The following is a 16,878-nucleotide window of genomic DNA, read 5'->3' on the forward strand; positions in this document are numbered from 1 at the left end:
TGCCTTGCAAGCAGCCGATCCAGGACCAAAGGTGGTTGGTTTGAGTCCTGGTGTCCCATATGGTCCCCCATGCCTGCCAGGAGCTATTTCTGAGCAGACAGCCAGGAGTAACCCTGAGCAACGCTGGCCCAAAAACCAAAAAAAAAAAAAAAAAAGGGAAAAATTCTTTTTGATAAACTGCCTGAAAGGTGATGCCTTTTTTTGGGGGGTGGGGTACACCATTTGTTGCTCAGGGGTTACTCCTGGCTAAGCGCTCAGAAATTGCCCCTGACTTGGGGACACTGTGGGATCGAACCACGGTCCTTCCTTGGCTAGCGCTTGCAAGGCAGACACCTTACCTCTAGGGTCACCTCGCCGGCCCAAGGTGATGTCTTTTATTGAAACAGACAAACTCAGAAGGAAGTTTAGGTGAGAAAAAGTGAAAGAAATAGTTTTTATATCTTGAATTAAATATGTCTGGGAGTTTTTTGATGAGTAAATCAGAAGCCTAGGAGTGTGATATATGGATCTAGGACTTTAGAGCAGTTTGATATGATCTTTACCTAATCAAATTGGAGAGAGAGAGTTCTAGAGATCCCTGTGCATTATATACTCTCTGATTTCTTAAAATGCTTTTGAATGTTTGAACTTTATGTCATTGAATGTTTTTTCCCCTGTGGGAACTAAGATCATATAATTTTACTTTACAAGACCTAGAAAGCAAAGGCAGTTAAGAAAATTTAAAGCATGACCTAGATAAAAGTTCCCAAGAGTCACTTAGGCTGACTCTGCTAGGCCAGAAATCCAAAAGCATCACTTCAACACATGAATAGGATTCTGAAAGTTAGTTTGAGAACCTAACTGGGAGTGACTTTCTGAGGGAACCTGAATATGCTACAACAAATACTTCTGAGAGATGGGTTAAACAAAGCAACAAAAAGTTTCTGCTGGGTTTTTTACCAACAGGCTTAAAAAGCTTAAAAAGCTGAAGCCAGTTGGAAAAATTGAAAAATGAGGGAAATGGAGAAGGTCTTGTAGAAAACTACAAAAGAAATTACTATACTTTTTATTATTACTATTATTATTATTATTATCGCTGTTTTATTTAAGCACTTTGGTTTGCAGAATTGTTCATAGTTAGGTTTCAGTCATAGCATATACACCACTCTTCACCAGTGCACCTCTTCAGCTACCAATGTTCCCCATTTCCCTCACACCCACCCACCCCACCCCTGCCTGTCTCTAGGGCAGGTATTTTGCTAGAAATTAAAATACTTTTAAAGTAGCTGAAAAGATGACCAGATTATTAAGTACCTTCTTACCACCTTCTATCCCCCATATATACATTGTGATAGGATAGATTTACATCTTCAGTAAAGTCTTCTTTTCTGAGGTTTTGAGAGTTTAGAGTTTGACTCCAGCCTCTGCCCTCAGAGACCATTAGTAATTAAACCCTGTTAACCAGTTGCAAGGTAAATGCCATATCTGCTGTGCTGTACCTTCACCCCATATAGAAAAGACAGTTTAGAGCACAAAGAGGTTTAACAAAATAAATAAAACACAGAGAAACAGTTAAGAATTGTAGTCAGGGCCCGGAGAGATAGCACAGCGGTGTTTGCCTTGCAAGCGGCCGATCCAGGACCAAAGGTGGTTGGTTCGAATCCCGGTGTCCCATATGGTCCCCTGTGCCTGCCAGGAGCTATTTCTGAGCAGACAGCCAGGAGTAACCCCTGAGCAATGCCGGGTGTGACCCAAAAACCAAAAAAAAAAGAATTGTAGTCAGAGTGTCTACAACACTCAGGAAGACTTGGGAATTTTGTTGATTCTTAAATGAATAATAACTTTTGGATTGGTGAGGCTGAATTCTTGGGAGTGGGGTACACTCCCAATAGTCAGGGACTATTCATGGATAAATGCTTTAGATTCATTTCAGGCAGTGCTCAAGGAACCCTTCTGAGACAGGGATTGAATCCAGGCTTCTGAAATGTGCTCCATCCCTTTGAACCATCTCTCTTGCTTAAAAAATGAGTCATTACAACAGAATCAATACCCAATCTACCCAAGCTGTACAAGGGGGTGACAGTTGCAATAGCATTACAGGGGATAAAGGAGGGAGAAGTGGGATGCATACTGGGAACAGGGGTGGAAGAAGGACAACAATGGTGGTGGAAATGTCCCTCATTCATTGTTTTTTTGTTTATTTTATTTATTTATTTATTTTTGTGGTTTTTGGGTCACACTCGGCAGTGCTCAGGGGTTACTCCTGGCTCCATGCTCAGAAATAGCTCCTGGCAGGCACAGGGGGACCATATGGGATGCCGGGATTCAAACTGATGATCTTCTGCATGAAAGGCAAACGCCTTACCTCCATGCTATCTCTCCGGCCCCTCCTCATTCATTGTGACTACGTGCCTCAAATATTACTGTGAAAAAAACTGTCATTTACTTCGAGCACAATAAAAATTTTAAAAAATGTCGTTAATTGAAGGAAAATTGTGGAAAATAAAATAAATATTTACTTGTTCTTTCCTCTCCTTTTACTATTATAGAAAACATGTTCTCAATATAAAAATTACTATGTACCTTGGTGAGTGACTACAAATATGAAAGTATTATCAGTTACAAGATATATCACCTAATTTACAATTGCTGCTTGAAGTCTTAATCTTCACACATGAAACCAGCATATTCTTTGAGGTCACATTGCTCATTTCCTCATTTGGAATTTTTAACACTAGATAGGGTGCTAAATCAGTATAAGCTGGCACTTCTATCACTTTGGTTTCAAACATCTTTCAAATATATAAAGATACCCATAAATAAAGGTGCTAATGTTGGGAGGGAAAAAATCATTTAATAATAAAAACACAAGTAACTATGTTTATAGAAAATGGTTTTAACCTCATTTATAATTAAACTTTATACATTTAAATGAGTTTTTCCTCTTATAACTTCAAAAGATCATACACATGTTAATTTTAAAGTTTGTGTGTTTAATAAGTATTGTTTAAATAATAGCCTTTCACTTCATTGTACTATATTCATTGTACAAATCTATACAGAAGGCAGAGTTTCGCTATGGAAAATTGTAAATTAAAGTTGATTTCTATCAATTCTGCTATTTAATTCTGATATATATAATTCTGAAATAGTAGCTATGACTTTTGAGGATTCTAACTTATAGTTAGAAGAGAGCTTAGGAACTCTTCTTGATAGTTTTTTATTTTTCTTTCCTTCCTCATCATTAGTATGAATTAATGTTTCCAACATACTCTGGAAAGAAACTTAGATATTGCTACAGAAATGTTACACAGATGCACATCATTTCTAAGTGAATTTGTTTTATGTTTCCCAATCTAAGTATTTGTATGCCTAAATGTAAACAAATGTAAAAACACTATATTATTTCTTTCTTTATAATATCTTTATTTAAGTACCATGATTACAAATATGTTGTGGTTGGGTTTCAGTTATAAAAAAGAACACCTCCCATCACCAGTGCAACCTTCCCAACACCAATGCCCCCCATTTTCCTCCTTCCACACCCCTGCCTGTATTCAAGTAATGCATTCTATTTCTCTCACTCACTACCATTGTCATGATAGTTGTTAGTGTAGTTATTTCTCTAACTGCACTCAACACTCTTTGAGGTAAACTTCATATTGTGGCCGGTCCTTCCAACTCTAATGTCTCTGGGTATTATTACAATAATGTCTTTTATTTTTCTTAAATCCCACAGATGAGTGAGACTAATCTGTGTCTATCTCTCTCCCTCTAACTCATTTCACTCATTATAAGAGTTTGTATGTTCATCCAGGTATAGGAAAATTTTATGACTTCATTTTCCTGACGGCTGCATAGTATTCCATTATGTACATGTACCACAGATTCTTTAGCCACTCACCTGTTGTTGGTCATCTGGGTTGTTTCCAGATTTTTGCTATTATATTTTTTGTATTGTGTTTTGTGTTATAGTGTATATCCCTAGGAGTAGTAAGGCTGGATCATATGGGAGCTCAATTTTCATTTTTTTGAGGAATCATCATAGAGTTTTCTATGAAGGCTGGACTAGATGGCATTCCCACCAGCAGTGAATGAGAGTTCCTTTCTCCCCACATTACCTCCAGCACTGATTGTTCTTGTTTTTTTTTAATATATACAAGTCTGTGTGGCATGAGATGGTACCTCATTGTTTTGATTTGCATTTACTGATGATTGAAGATGTGGAGCGTTTTCTATGTGCCTTTTGACATTTGTATCTTTTTCCTAAGTGTTCCTTTAGCTATTCGTGGGTTTTGTTTTTTGTTTTTTTGTTTTTGTTTTTGTTTTTTTTTGCTCCAAATGAATTTCATGAGTTTCTGATCCACTGCTTTGAACAATGTCATGGGTATACTTAAAAGAATTGCATTAAATCTGTACAATTTTGGGGGGAGTATTGCCATTTTAATGATATCAATCCTCCCAATCCATGAACAGTGTATGTGTCTCCTGTCTTATTTCTTTATCTTTATAAAAGTTTATCTGTTTCTGTCTCTATTCTCAGAAAAGGCTCAATTTGTTTAAAAATACACAGACACATGACATTTTGGGCTTCCAACTTTGACTATTCTGGTACTTCATCACCTGCCTGGATTCTGAGTTCTCACCTTTGCATAGACACAATTTGTTCTGATCTCTGGTCATAGTCACTCTGTCAGCCTTGCTTTAATTTCTCCAAAGTATACAGCATGTGCTCGCTGTGTTACAATTTATAACCTATGGCCTCAACAAATATCAAGTTGGTCTTTGCAATTTTAAAGAGGCTTTGATTATAAGGATTGGCATTTTTGTGTGTGTGGAAATTTTATTTTCTGTTGTTGCCTCTCATATATCACAACTCTTCACAGGTACTGAAACCAAAGCCTTTACTAATTAACTCAAGGCCCTACCACAAATATCAGAGTCATTTAGCCAATGAATCTTTTTTATTGTTTTATTAAAGCACTGTAATTTAAAAAATTCTGCATTGTTGGGGCCGAAGCGATGGTGCAAGTGGTAGAGCGTTTGCTTTGCAAGCGCTAACCTAGGCTGGACCATGGTTAGATCCACCTTAGTTCCATGTGGTCCCCCAAGTCAGGTGCGATTTCTGAGTGCATAGCCAAGAGTGACCCCTGAGCATCAATGGGTGTGGCCCAAAGAGCCAAAAAAATTTAAAATCTGCATTGTTTAGGTTTAGCCATGCAATGTTCCAGCGCTGATCCCAACACTGGTGTCTATGCCCCTCCACCAATATTCCCAGGTTCTGTCGTTTAGGGCCCACCTTTCACCTGTACTCCACCCTGCAATCTTAACAGGCACCTCTTTAAGTTTGATTGTTAAATTTGAACCTCGTGATTTTAGTGTTGTTGGCTCTCTGGTTTGTATATTTAGCTCTGTTATTCATTAACACCGCCATTTCCTCTAATCCCTTTGACTCCTGCTTCCAGTTACTTTTCAATTTTGAGCAGCGTATTTCTCTTCCTTCTTATTTATTTATTTGGCCACACCTGAAAGTGTGTGCTTGAGATCTAGGTCTGTGCTTGAGGATAACTCCTGTCCCAATTAGGTACTTGGAGGACTATACAGTGCCAGATATCGACTATCATCCTCCTGTATGTAAGGCATTAGCATATCTCTCTAGTTTTTATAAGCCATTTTTTAGAGATGATTTTAATCTGTGTTAGTTAGTCTGAAGAACTTAGTATTCTTGATTAGCTAAGAATTATGTAGGAAAGTTCTTCTGGTCTGAGGAAATGTTTGAAAACCTTTATGTGGACACTGATTTTAATATAATTTTATTTTATTTTTATATAATTTTTATTTTAATCATAGTGGCTTACATATCTTTCACAGTAATATTTTAGGTACATATTAACATTGAATCAGGGGAATTTCCATCACTGAATTGTCCTCCCTCCATCCCCATTCTCATCCTGTCTCCCATATCCCCCACTCTCACCCCCCAGGCTGCTAGAATGAGTGGTTCCCTCTGTGTCTAGCTTACTACTTAGTAATCATACAACTATTTGGCCATGGTACCCTCCATTATTTCCCCCTCTATTTGGGAGGCTGGACACTGATTTTTAAACATAAGGAACAAATATAATGAATTTCTTTCTTAAATAGAACTATTCCAAATGAGTGGATAAACTATGCTACATCTATACAATGAAGTGCTATGCAGCTTCTAGGAAAAATGAAGTCATGAAATTTGTTTCTACATTGATGAAAATGGAGAGTATTAAACCGAGTGAAATGAGTCAGAAGGAAAAGAATAGACATAGAATGACTGCACTAATTTGTAGGATATTAAATGGAATTGTTTCCAGTTTAAAGACAAATAGAAGATAGCATTATTCTTCAAACCCAGAGGAAATTTGTGTAAATTAAATAGTATCAGAGAAAATTCAGTGTTTTGTAGACCTGTTGAAAATCTTGATTTCAGGGCATAATTTTCTTAAGGGAACTTGAAGCCCCCCTGTAAATTATTAACTTGTATTCTCAAATACTTTGAAGAATTGTGAAATTCTTTCCCTAATATGTGTCATCTTAGAAATTGTTACTTCAATAAAATCTTTTTTAAAAAAATTCTTCAGTGTGTAGGGAAAAAATCATGCATCATAACCACTTCCTGTCCCCCCAAATGCACAAATTGAAAAGATACTGAGAGCATTGCCTGCAAATCAAAATGTCATCATGAGCTTACATGGAGCTCCCAAGCAGTGCATATGGGAGAACCACAATCATAGAAGACAAATAAGTAGAAACCAACTTGACTTACAATGAATTATTGTCTCTCCCTCTGCCTAGGTGCAAGTGTAATCTCCATGCCACTTCATGTGTGTATGACAACAGCAAATTGACTTGTGAATGTGAACACAATACTACAGGTCCAGACTGTGGGAGATGCAAGAAGAATTATCAGGGCCGACCTTGGAGTCCAGGCTCATATCTCCCCATCCCCAAAGGCACTGCAAATACCTGTGAGTAACTTTTCTTGGTGACACAATACTTTTCTTGGTGACAGAATATCAGGATAATCTGATAGTTTCTCTTCATTTTCACTTGCAATCTTGCTTTACCCCTGTTACCATTCATCTTATAAATGTACCTTATGCTTTTTTCCCCTGATTTACCACTTGTAAGCATATTTTAGCACTTGGATCATCTGATAACTGGAGTCTTACAACACTCGAATTAAATGTGTTGGGAAATGATAGAAATCACATATGATTTTTTAAATGGATAAAAATGGGGGGGTTGCTTTCTATTTACCCCAAATTAATTTCCTATCAAAATAATGAATTCCTGCTAAAAATGACACCTCAAAAATCCTAACTCTAACTTAATTTTAATAATGTCTATAAATAATCTTAATGTTTACAATGCCTTTTCCCCATCAGATTGGCTTTTTCCAGAAGATTGTCCCTTTTCCAATTTTAGCTAAAGCTCCAATTTTAGCTAAACATTTACAACTGAAAATAACAACTGAAATAATTTTTTTTAAATTTCAGCAGTTGAGAGCAACCTGACATGGTCTGATAAATAGAAGCCTCCTTTACCTAGGTAAAATCATAATTGTACACTTGCTGGTACATTAAGAAAAGGGGATAACCCAACTATGTTCACATGTATGCCCCACTAAGATTCCTGAAATAAGAAAGCACTGATATTCTGTGGAATCAAGTGATTACTTGCAGAAATCAATCGCTAAATTTTATGGATACACTGATTAGTCACTTGCAAAAGTCCAATGCTCTCATTGAAAAGTAGAGAAAGGCTGAGGTTGAAAATATGCTCATCTGAGTGAGAAGTAGCAGAAGCAGCACGATAGTGAGCTGCAGTGGATGAAAACCTGAAAAGTCACTGACTCCTTGCAAGGCTAAGAATGTTATCAGAAACTTCAAAGTGGCAGCTGTGTGAAATCAAAACCTAAAAAATTAATATCACAGGAACCAAGGCCTTATCAAGTTAAATGTAAGTGTAATGGACCAACTAACATGCCATGAAGTATAGGGGCATGAAATTATAATAAAATTTCTATGGAGCAGAAAAATAAATCTTTCAAAAGGTTTAAAAAAATCCTCTTTGTAAAAGAATTTTGTTTCTGTGGTAAAGAAAAAAAAAACCTGACAGACTAGCTTCTAAAATTAATATGTTAGAGCTCTGTTGAGCAAAAAAAAATTTTCAAGGTGATTTTATTAACAAAGACTGGATTTCTTCTATTGCTGGGGTCATAAAATTCTGAAGTTTTGTTTATTTATTTGTTTGGGGGCCATGCCTAGTATCACTCAAAGGTTTCTCAGGCTCTGCACTCAGAAACCACTCCTGGCAGGTTCAGGAGACCATGTGGGATGCCAGATATTGAACACAGGTTGACCGCATGCAAGGCAAACATCCTACCCACTGTCCTTACATTCTGGCTCCCCAGGATTGAGTATTTTTGATTGAAGGCATTGACTTCTGTTCTAACATGATCCTGTTCAGCTACTTAGCGAAATGCTTCAAAATAAGTTATTTCAAGATCATTACACAGTGAGGAACCCTTATAACAGTCTCTTTGTTAAGTGGATTTTTGTTATATTCTTCACTACCTCCAACCTTATTTATCTTACAATCAGTAGAACATTGTTTGGTCAAACGAATATGATCTCTTTCAAACTTCCTTGTAGAGCAGGGGTCTTCAAACTTTTTAAAGTGGGGGCCGGATTATGGTCCCTTAAAGAGCTGGAGGGCCGGACTATATGAGCTACTAATTCCTACTCACACTGCACATATCTTATATAAATAAAATGAAAACCATTTATAAATAAACAGATCACGCACCAGTATTTCAATGGGAACTGTGGACCTGCTTTTGGCTAATGAGATGGTCAATGTCCGGTTCCATATTTGTCACTGCCAGCCGTAACAAGTGATGCAAGTGGGCATCAGTTAATCTTGATCTGGTTGGAGATTTCAGATGTTTCATTCTTGAAAAAGTCTGTTCACAGGCATAAGTGCTACCAAAGATGGTTACCTTTTTGAGTGCATGGTTCCTGATATTTGGATATACACTGAGTGTATATGCTGGCAGGTATCTAGACAACCAAAACAGCGCTCACTGCTGGCAGGCCGGATCAGACTCCTCTGCGGGCCGCATGTGGCCCGCTGGTCATAGTTTGAAGACCCCTTTTGTAGAGTATATTGCCCTTCAAACTGTTGGTATTTACTGACCTTCTCCAGATTCCTGACTTTTCTACACCTTTATTAAAATAGCCCTGTATGGGTCAGAAAGATTTTAAAGGTGTCTACAAAGGTTCAGTTTTGCAATGGAAATCAGCCCTTAAAATAAATCACTCGCACATCACACAGTGCTTTAAATGACTAAGGATGAAATTAAGCAATCTAGTAGTTTATTTTGTACAGAGGTTACTGGACCAATTATTTATCTTTTCACAAGCTATGTGAAAACCTATGCCCTTGAAAAAAGTAAATAAGCATCTCCAACACTCATTTTTCTATCTCTGATGTGAAGATATCATCAATTGTGACCTCAGAATTTTGAGATAATTGAATATAAACTATTTTATGTAAACTATTTGTTTACATAACAATACAGAACCCCTGCCACAGATTAAGTGCTCAAAATGAATTAATTTTTAAAATATTTCACAAGATAAACCTCTCCATTAGTGAATTATTTAAATTTTCATGAGGCAATATATTTTTAAATTATTTTTATTAATACACTGCATTTTACAAAGTTGTTCATACTAGAGTTTCACACATGCAATGTTCCAAAACCAATCTTACCACCAGTCTCATTTTCCATCTATAAAAGTTCCTAGATTTCTTTCCACCTCCTAATCTTCGTCCTGAGCAGGCAAATTTTTAAGTATATTATTGTAATTTGGTCTTTTTTTTTTTCTTTTTTCTTTTTCTTTTTTTTTTTTTTTTTTTTTTTTTTTTTTAGGGGAGGGGAGATCACACCCTGTGATACTCAGGAATTACTCCTGGCTCTGAGCTCAGGCTTAGGGTATCATATAGGATGCCAGGAATCGAACAACTGTTTCTGGGTCAGCTGAGTGCAAGGCAAACACATTACTGCTGTGCTATCTCTCTGCCCCCCTGATCTTCGTTCTTACAGTGTTATTAGTGTTTTGTATAGCTATATGCATATATTTCTCTTTTTTATTAATTTTTTTATTTTTAGTTATGAGAAAAAAGATGCAAAGAAAGAGGACAAGGTAAAGTTACAGTGGAAGGACAATCACCCATAACATAATTCTCAGAAGAAGTCCCCTTGCTGATATCTTAACTTTGAACTTTCAGCCAAAGAACATTAAGATAAATAAAACAGAACTATGCATATATTTCTATACTACCAATGTGCCTAAGGTCCCTAGCTCTTTTATTATCTTCCTTTTGCCTCTTTCTTCCTACCTCAATTCATTCTTTCTTGGCTGTTCTAAAATCCAAAATCTAGGATCCAGAATAATTTAGGTACCCTTCTTAGATACCTTGCATCCCCTTGTCCTATTATTCTATATACCACACATAAGAATTTTATCCAATATTTGTCCTTCTTCTTGGCTTACTCCACTGTACATAATATCCTCCAGTTCTATCCAGGTCACAGCAAATTGCATACTTTCATCATTCCCTGTAGGTTAATAGTATCCCATTGTGTATATAAATACAACACCTTAATTATCTATTCATCTGAAAATATTATTGTTTCTGGTTCTATATTTCACACCTTACACAAAAGTAAATAAATATCGAAGACCTTGATACCAGACCATTAGCAATCACTGAAGATAATATACACAAAGCACTTCAAAAATTGGATCTCAGTGTTGTCTTTAGTGATATTATTACACCAGCAATAAAAATAAAAATAAATACATCAGGTAAAATTTTTCTGCATGGCAAAAAAAAAGCTCAGGGTAAAATTAAAAGACACAGATTGAATGGGAGAAAATAATTTCATTTAAATCAGATAAAGACTTTAATGTCCAAAATATATAAAGTACTCACAAAAATAAACAGCAAAAAATTTTAAATAATCTGATAAATAGTAGAAAGATTAAATTACCAGAAACTTCTCTAAAGAAGACAAATGGATGTTCAGTAGGCATAAGAAAAAGTTTCCAGCACTCAGCTTTCCAGGACAGTTCTTGGTTTAATTCTTTGCATCCCATATGGTCCCCCAAAGCCAGGAGTGATTTCTGAGTGCATAGTCAGGAGTAACCCCTACGCGACACCAAGTGTGGTCCAAAAACCAAAAAAAAAAAAAAAAAGAAAAGAAAAAAAGTGTCCATCCTCACCTATTATCAATGAAATCAAAATCAGGACAACAATGAGATATTAGCTTACACTACTGAAGATCACAAATATCAAACAAATTTAAAACAGATCTGGAGCTTGCCTTGCATACAGCAAACCTTGGATTCATCTAGCATCCCATTTGGTCCTTTGTTCCCACTGATGACCCCTGTGCACAGAGCCAGGTGTATGTCTTCAGCACCACAAAATGTAGCCAAAAAGCAAAAAGAAAAAAATGCAAACAATATATATTGGAGAGTGTGTGATAAAAAAATAATAGTGAATCATTGCTTTTGGCATTGATTTCTGGTACAACTCCTGTGGATAAGAGTGTGGATATTTCTTATAAAAGTAAGATCTTTCATACAACTCAACCATTTTACTTCTTGGTATCTACATTTAAGACAAAAAACATTCATTCAGAAGGACATATGCATATCATTATTCATTGCACACAGTACAATAGATAAGATACAAAATAAAAGTAATTTGTTTGGTCTTTGGAAAGCACATCCTGATGCTCAGGGGTTCCTCCTGGCTCTGAACTCAAAAATTATTCCTGGTATTTCTCAGGACACCATTTGGAATACCAGGGGTTGAATGCAGATTTGCCACATACAAGGCAGATATCCTATTCACTGGGATATTGCTTCAGCCCCTAAAAGTAATTTCTTGACATCAATACTGAGACTTTGCAAAGTCCAACCATTTTTGATTTATATGTTATGTAGAACTATATTGACTTATCTTTTCTTCTCCAGATTCATTATGAACTCCATTTTTCTTAATAAAATTATTATGCTTTAAAATTCATACAACATAAAAATTCCTTGCTTTGCATATAGACTAAAGTCAAAAGTTGGAAGACAATATTTCAAGCAAACAATTCTCTTAAGAGGCTGGGGTGGCCCGGACTAATATCAGATATCATAGACTTCAGGCTTAAAAAAGGTTATAAGAGACATAGAGGGCCATTTTTAATAATTAAAGAATATGTACATCAGCCAGTAGTAGTTGGAGAGTTCAACACTGTTATGTCACCTCTTGTAGATACTCAACAAGATACTCAATATATATACTATATATATATATACTATATATATATATAGAGAGAGAGAGAAAGAGAGTGAGATTTTAATTTCTAAACATCCAAATACTTATTATTCTCCAATGCACATAGGGTATAGTTCAAGATAGGTAGCATGCCGAGCCACAAAGCATACCACCATAAGTCAAGAGGATAGAAATTGAACAACAATCTTCTTAGACCATGACATACTAAAAATAGAAGAGAATTTTAAACAGAAAGGTAAAAATAACTTTAACGCCTGGAAATTAAAGAGCTCACTACTGTAAAACCAATGGGTCAGAGAAGAAATCAAAGAGTATCAAAACAAATGAGAATAAAGACATTAATTATCAGAAGTTGTGGATACAACAAATGTTTCATTAAGAGGAAAATGTATAGCTTTTGCAAGCATTCATCAGGAAGGAAGGACCTACATAAATAACTTAATGGCACAGTTTAGGAAATTGGAAAGTGACCCAAAAAATGAGCCAGAATCAAGAAGGCAGAAGAAAAAGATAAAACTTAGACCAGAAATTAATTAAGTGGGAACCCCCTCAAAAGAAAAAAAAGCCAAAGACATTGAAAAAAAAAAAAGCAAGAGTTAATTCTTTGAACAAATAAACAAGATAGATAAAACGTTAGCAAAATTCACAAGAAATAGAGACATTTCCCTAATAAACTGAACTAGAAGTGAAAGGGAGCATGTCACAACAAATATTACAGAAATTCAAAGGGTAATCAGAGATTGAAAATTTTCATTCCACAACATAAGAAAACCTAGAAAAAATTAATAAATTCTTGGAATCCTATCCCTCTGAACTAATATGATGTGAATAGTCTGAATAGACCTATTATTATTAAAGCAATTAAAATGGTCATCAAAAGGTTTCCCAAAAACAAAAACATAGGTCCAGATGGATTCACTAGTGAATTCTGTTAAGCCTTTAAAGAGAACTACTACCAATTCTTTTCATGCTCTTCTAGGAAATTGAAGAAGCAGAACCATTCCCAGTCAATTTCTATGAAGCTCATTTAATTCTGATATAAAAGGCAGAGAAAAACATCAGAAAAACCTAAGAGAATTACAGGCTGATATCCTGGATACTACAGATGCAAAGATGCTTAACAAAGTACTTGCAAATAGATTCCAACAATTCATAAGAAAGGGCATACAACTCAACAAAAGAGAATTCATTGCAGAGATATAAGGACAGTTTAACAAGCACAAGTCTATAAATCTAATAAAACATATTTACAAAAGAAAAATTAAAAATCATATGGCCATAGCAACAGATGCAGGGAAAAATTTGAAAATATCCAGATCTTATTCATGATAAAAAACTGGCAGCAAATGAATACTGAGGGAACTGTCCTCAATAAAATCAAAGACATCTATCGCAAGACCACAACAAATTATGCTCAATGGCAAAAAACTAAAACCCTTTCCTATTAGATCTGACACAAGACTAGGAGACCCACTCTCACCACTTCCATTCAGTGACTTACTAGACATACTTTCCATAGCAATTAGGCAGTAAAAGTAGTTCTGAAAGGAGATAAGCTGATATCATGATACCCCTTCAATAACATTGCAAATATCAGAGGCTAAAAGGGAATAAAACTAAACAAAAAAGAGAAGAAAAATGTCTGTCACAGAGGCAGTCAGGGAGAGGGAAGGAAATGTGGAAGGAAAACTGGGGACATTTGTGGTAAGAACAGTGCATTGGTGAATGGTTTTGTACACTATAGGACTGAAACCCAATCATGAACAACTTTTTAACTCTAAAAAAATCTGTATTGTGAACAACCTTATAAATCATGGTTTCAAAATAATTTATAAAAATAAAAATATGTTACTTACTTTCTTTGAAAGTCCTTTTTATTTTCAAATATGGCATTTTAAGCAAAATTCTATATGCACTTTTATAATGTGAACTTCACACTGGCTTTTATCTACATATGGTACTATGTAAATACACAGGTGTACAGATGAGTCTAGTTGGTGAAGAATGTCAGTTTAAGTCAGTTATTTAAAAGCAATATAATTAAGACTCTCAATATCCTAGTAAGGTTCATACAAAACTTCAAAAGTAAAAATCAGTGGTCCTTAAAATAAATTTTAATAACTAAAAAAAAGCATTCCACTGGATAACTTTTAGATGTAGCATAATCTCAAGAAAGCTGGATATATTTTGATAATATCTTTATTTAAATACAATGATTAAAAAAATGTTTGTAGTTGGGTTTTAGTTATAAAAAAAATTGAACACCCCCCCCCTTCACCAGTGCAACCTTCCCAACACCAGTACCCTCAACTCCCTCCTCCCCCACCCCCTGCCTATATTTGAGACAGGCATACTACTTCTCTCAATAACTACCATAATCATGATAGTTGTGAGTGTAGTTCTTTCTCTAACTGCACTTAACACTCTTTGTGGTAAGCTTCATATCATGGCAGGTCTTTCCAGCATTCATCTCTATTGTCTCTGGGTATTATTACAATAATGTCTTTTATTTTCCTTAAATCTCTGAGAACTGTGAGACTATTCTTGTCTATCTTTCTCTCACTCTGACTTATTTCACTCAGCATAATAGTTTCCATGTTGATCCATGTATAGGAAAATTTTATAATTTTATATTTCCTGACAGCTGCATAGTATTCCATTGTATATATGTACCAGTTTCTTTAGCCACTCACCTGTTGTTGTGCTTCCAGGTTGTTTCAGATTCTGGTTATTGTAAATAGTGCTTCAATGAAAATAGGCACGCAGTGGACATTTTTGTATCATATAAAAGTCCAATTTTCAATTTTTTAGGAATCTCCATATTGTCCTCCAGAAAAGATGGACTAGACAGCATTCCCACCAGCAGTGAATGAGAGGTCGTTTCTCCCCACATCCCCACCAGCGCTGATTGTTCTTGTTCTTTTAATGTGTGCCAATCTCTGTGGTGTGAGATGGTATCTCATTTTTGTTTTGATTTGCATCTTCCTGATGATTAGTGATGTGGAGCATTATTTCATGTGCCTCTTGACTATTTGTATTTCTTCTTTGATGAAGTATCTGTTCATTCTTCTCCCCATTTTTGATGTGGTTTGATGTTTTTTCTTATTAAGTTCCGTTAGTAACTTGTATATCTTAGATATTAGACACTTATTTGATGGGTATTGGGTGAATTGTTTCTCCCATCCTGTGAATGGCCTTTGTATCCTAGTCATGTTTCCTTTGAGATGAAAAAGCTTCTCAGTTTTCTGTAGTCCCATTTGTTTATTTATATCTGCTTACAATTGTTTGAACAGTGGTGTTTCCTCCTTGAAGATGTCTTTAGTCGCAATGTCATGAAGTGTTTGACTTACATGTTATTCTATATACTTTATGCTTTCTGAGTGATATCAAGGTCTTTAATCCATTTGGATTTGACCTTTGTGCATGGTATTAGAAGGAATGTCTGAGTTTGCTTTTTTGCATGTAGCTGACCAATTTTTCCAACACCACTTGTTGAAGAGGCTTTCCTTGCTCTATTTGCATTTCTTGCCCTTTTATCAAAGATTAATTGATTGTATGTCTGGGGAACATTCAGATGAATACTCATGTCATTTTATTGTTCTGAGGGTCTGTCTTTATTCCAATACCATGCTGTTTTAATGACTATTGCTTTGTAATACAATTTAAAGTTGTGAAAGGTTATGCCTCTTCTTCCTAAATGTTGCTATAAATATTCACGAGTGTTTATTGTTCCAAATTAATTTCAGGAGTGTTTGATCCACTTCTTTGAAGAATGTCATGGGTATCCTTAGAGAAATTTCGTTAAATCTGTACAGTGCTTTAAAGTGTATTGCTATTTTAATAATTGAAAGGAGTTTCCATTTCATTAAGTTCTCTTTTATTACTTGAAGCAGTGCTTTATAGTTTTCTTTGTATAATTCCTTCAACTCTTTGCTTAAGTTGACTCCAAAATATTGACTTTGTGTGACACTAATGTGAATGGGATTGTTTTAATTTATATTTATTCTCAATCATTATTTGTGCATAAGAAGGCTATTGAATTTTGTAGCCTGCCACTTTGCCATATGTATCTATAGTTTCTAGAAACGTTTTGGTAGAATAATTAGGGTTTTTTAAATATCATAGCATGTCATCTGCAAACAGTGAGAACTTGACTTCTCCCATTCATAGCTGGATGCCCTTGATATCCTTTTCTTGCATAATTGCTATGGCAAGTACTTCCAGTACTATGTTGAATAGGAGTGGTAAGAGAAACCAGCCTTGTCTTGTACCAGATTTTAGAGGAAAGACTTTTAGTTTATCTCCATTGAGAATATTTTTTATTGGCTTGTGGTATATGGCCTTGACTATATTAAGAAATATTTCTTCTATTCCCGTCTTGTTGAGAGCTTTTATCATAAATGTGTGTTGGACCTTGTCAAATGCTTTCTCTGCATCTATTGACATGGTTATGTGGGTTTTTTTTTCTTTTGTTGATACAGTGTATTATGTTGATTG

At 35.4% G+C, this 16,878-nt stretch overlaps 1 protein-coding gene across 5 annotated transcripts in view; it reads left to right on the plus strand.

Annotated features, from left to right (window-relative positions):
• Window positions 1–16,878, plus strand: part of NTNG1 (netrin G1) — a 396,206-nt gene that overhangs the window by 280,584 nt on the left and 98,744 nt on the right. For all 5 annotated transcript variants that reach the window (XM_049765717.1, XM_049765720.1, XM_049765718.1 and 2 more), the window contains exon 3: window positions 6,808–6,980. In XM_049765717.1, the coding sequence (XP_049621674.1) occupies window positions 6,808–6,980 (173 nt within the window). The remainder of the gene's footprint in view (window positions 1–6,807; window positions 6,981–16,878) is intronic.

The sequence above is a fragment of the Suncus etruscus genome, chromosome 19 (genome assembly GCF_024139225.1).
Source record: "Suncus etruscus isolate mSunEtr1 chromosome 19, mSunEtr1.pri.cur, whole genome shotgun sequence".
Taxonomy (NCBI): domain Eukaryota; kingdom Metazoa; phylum Chordata; class Mammalia; order Eulipotyphla; family Soricidae; genus Suncus; species Suncus etruscus.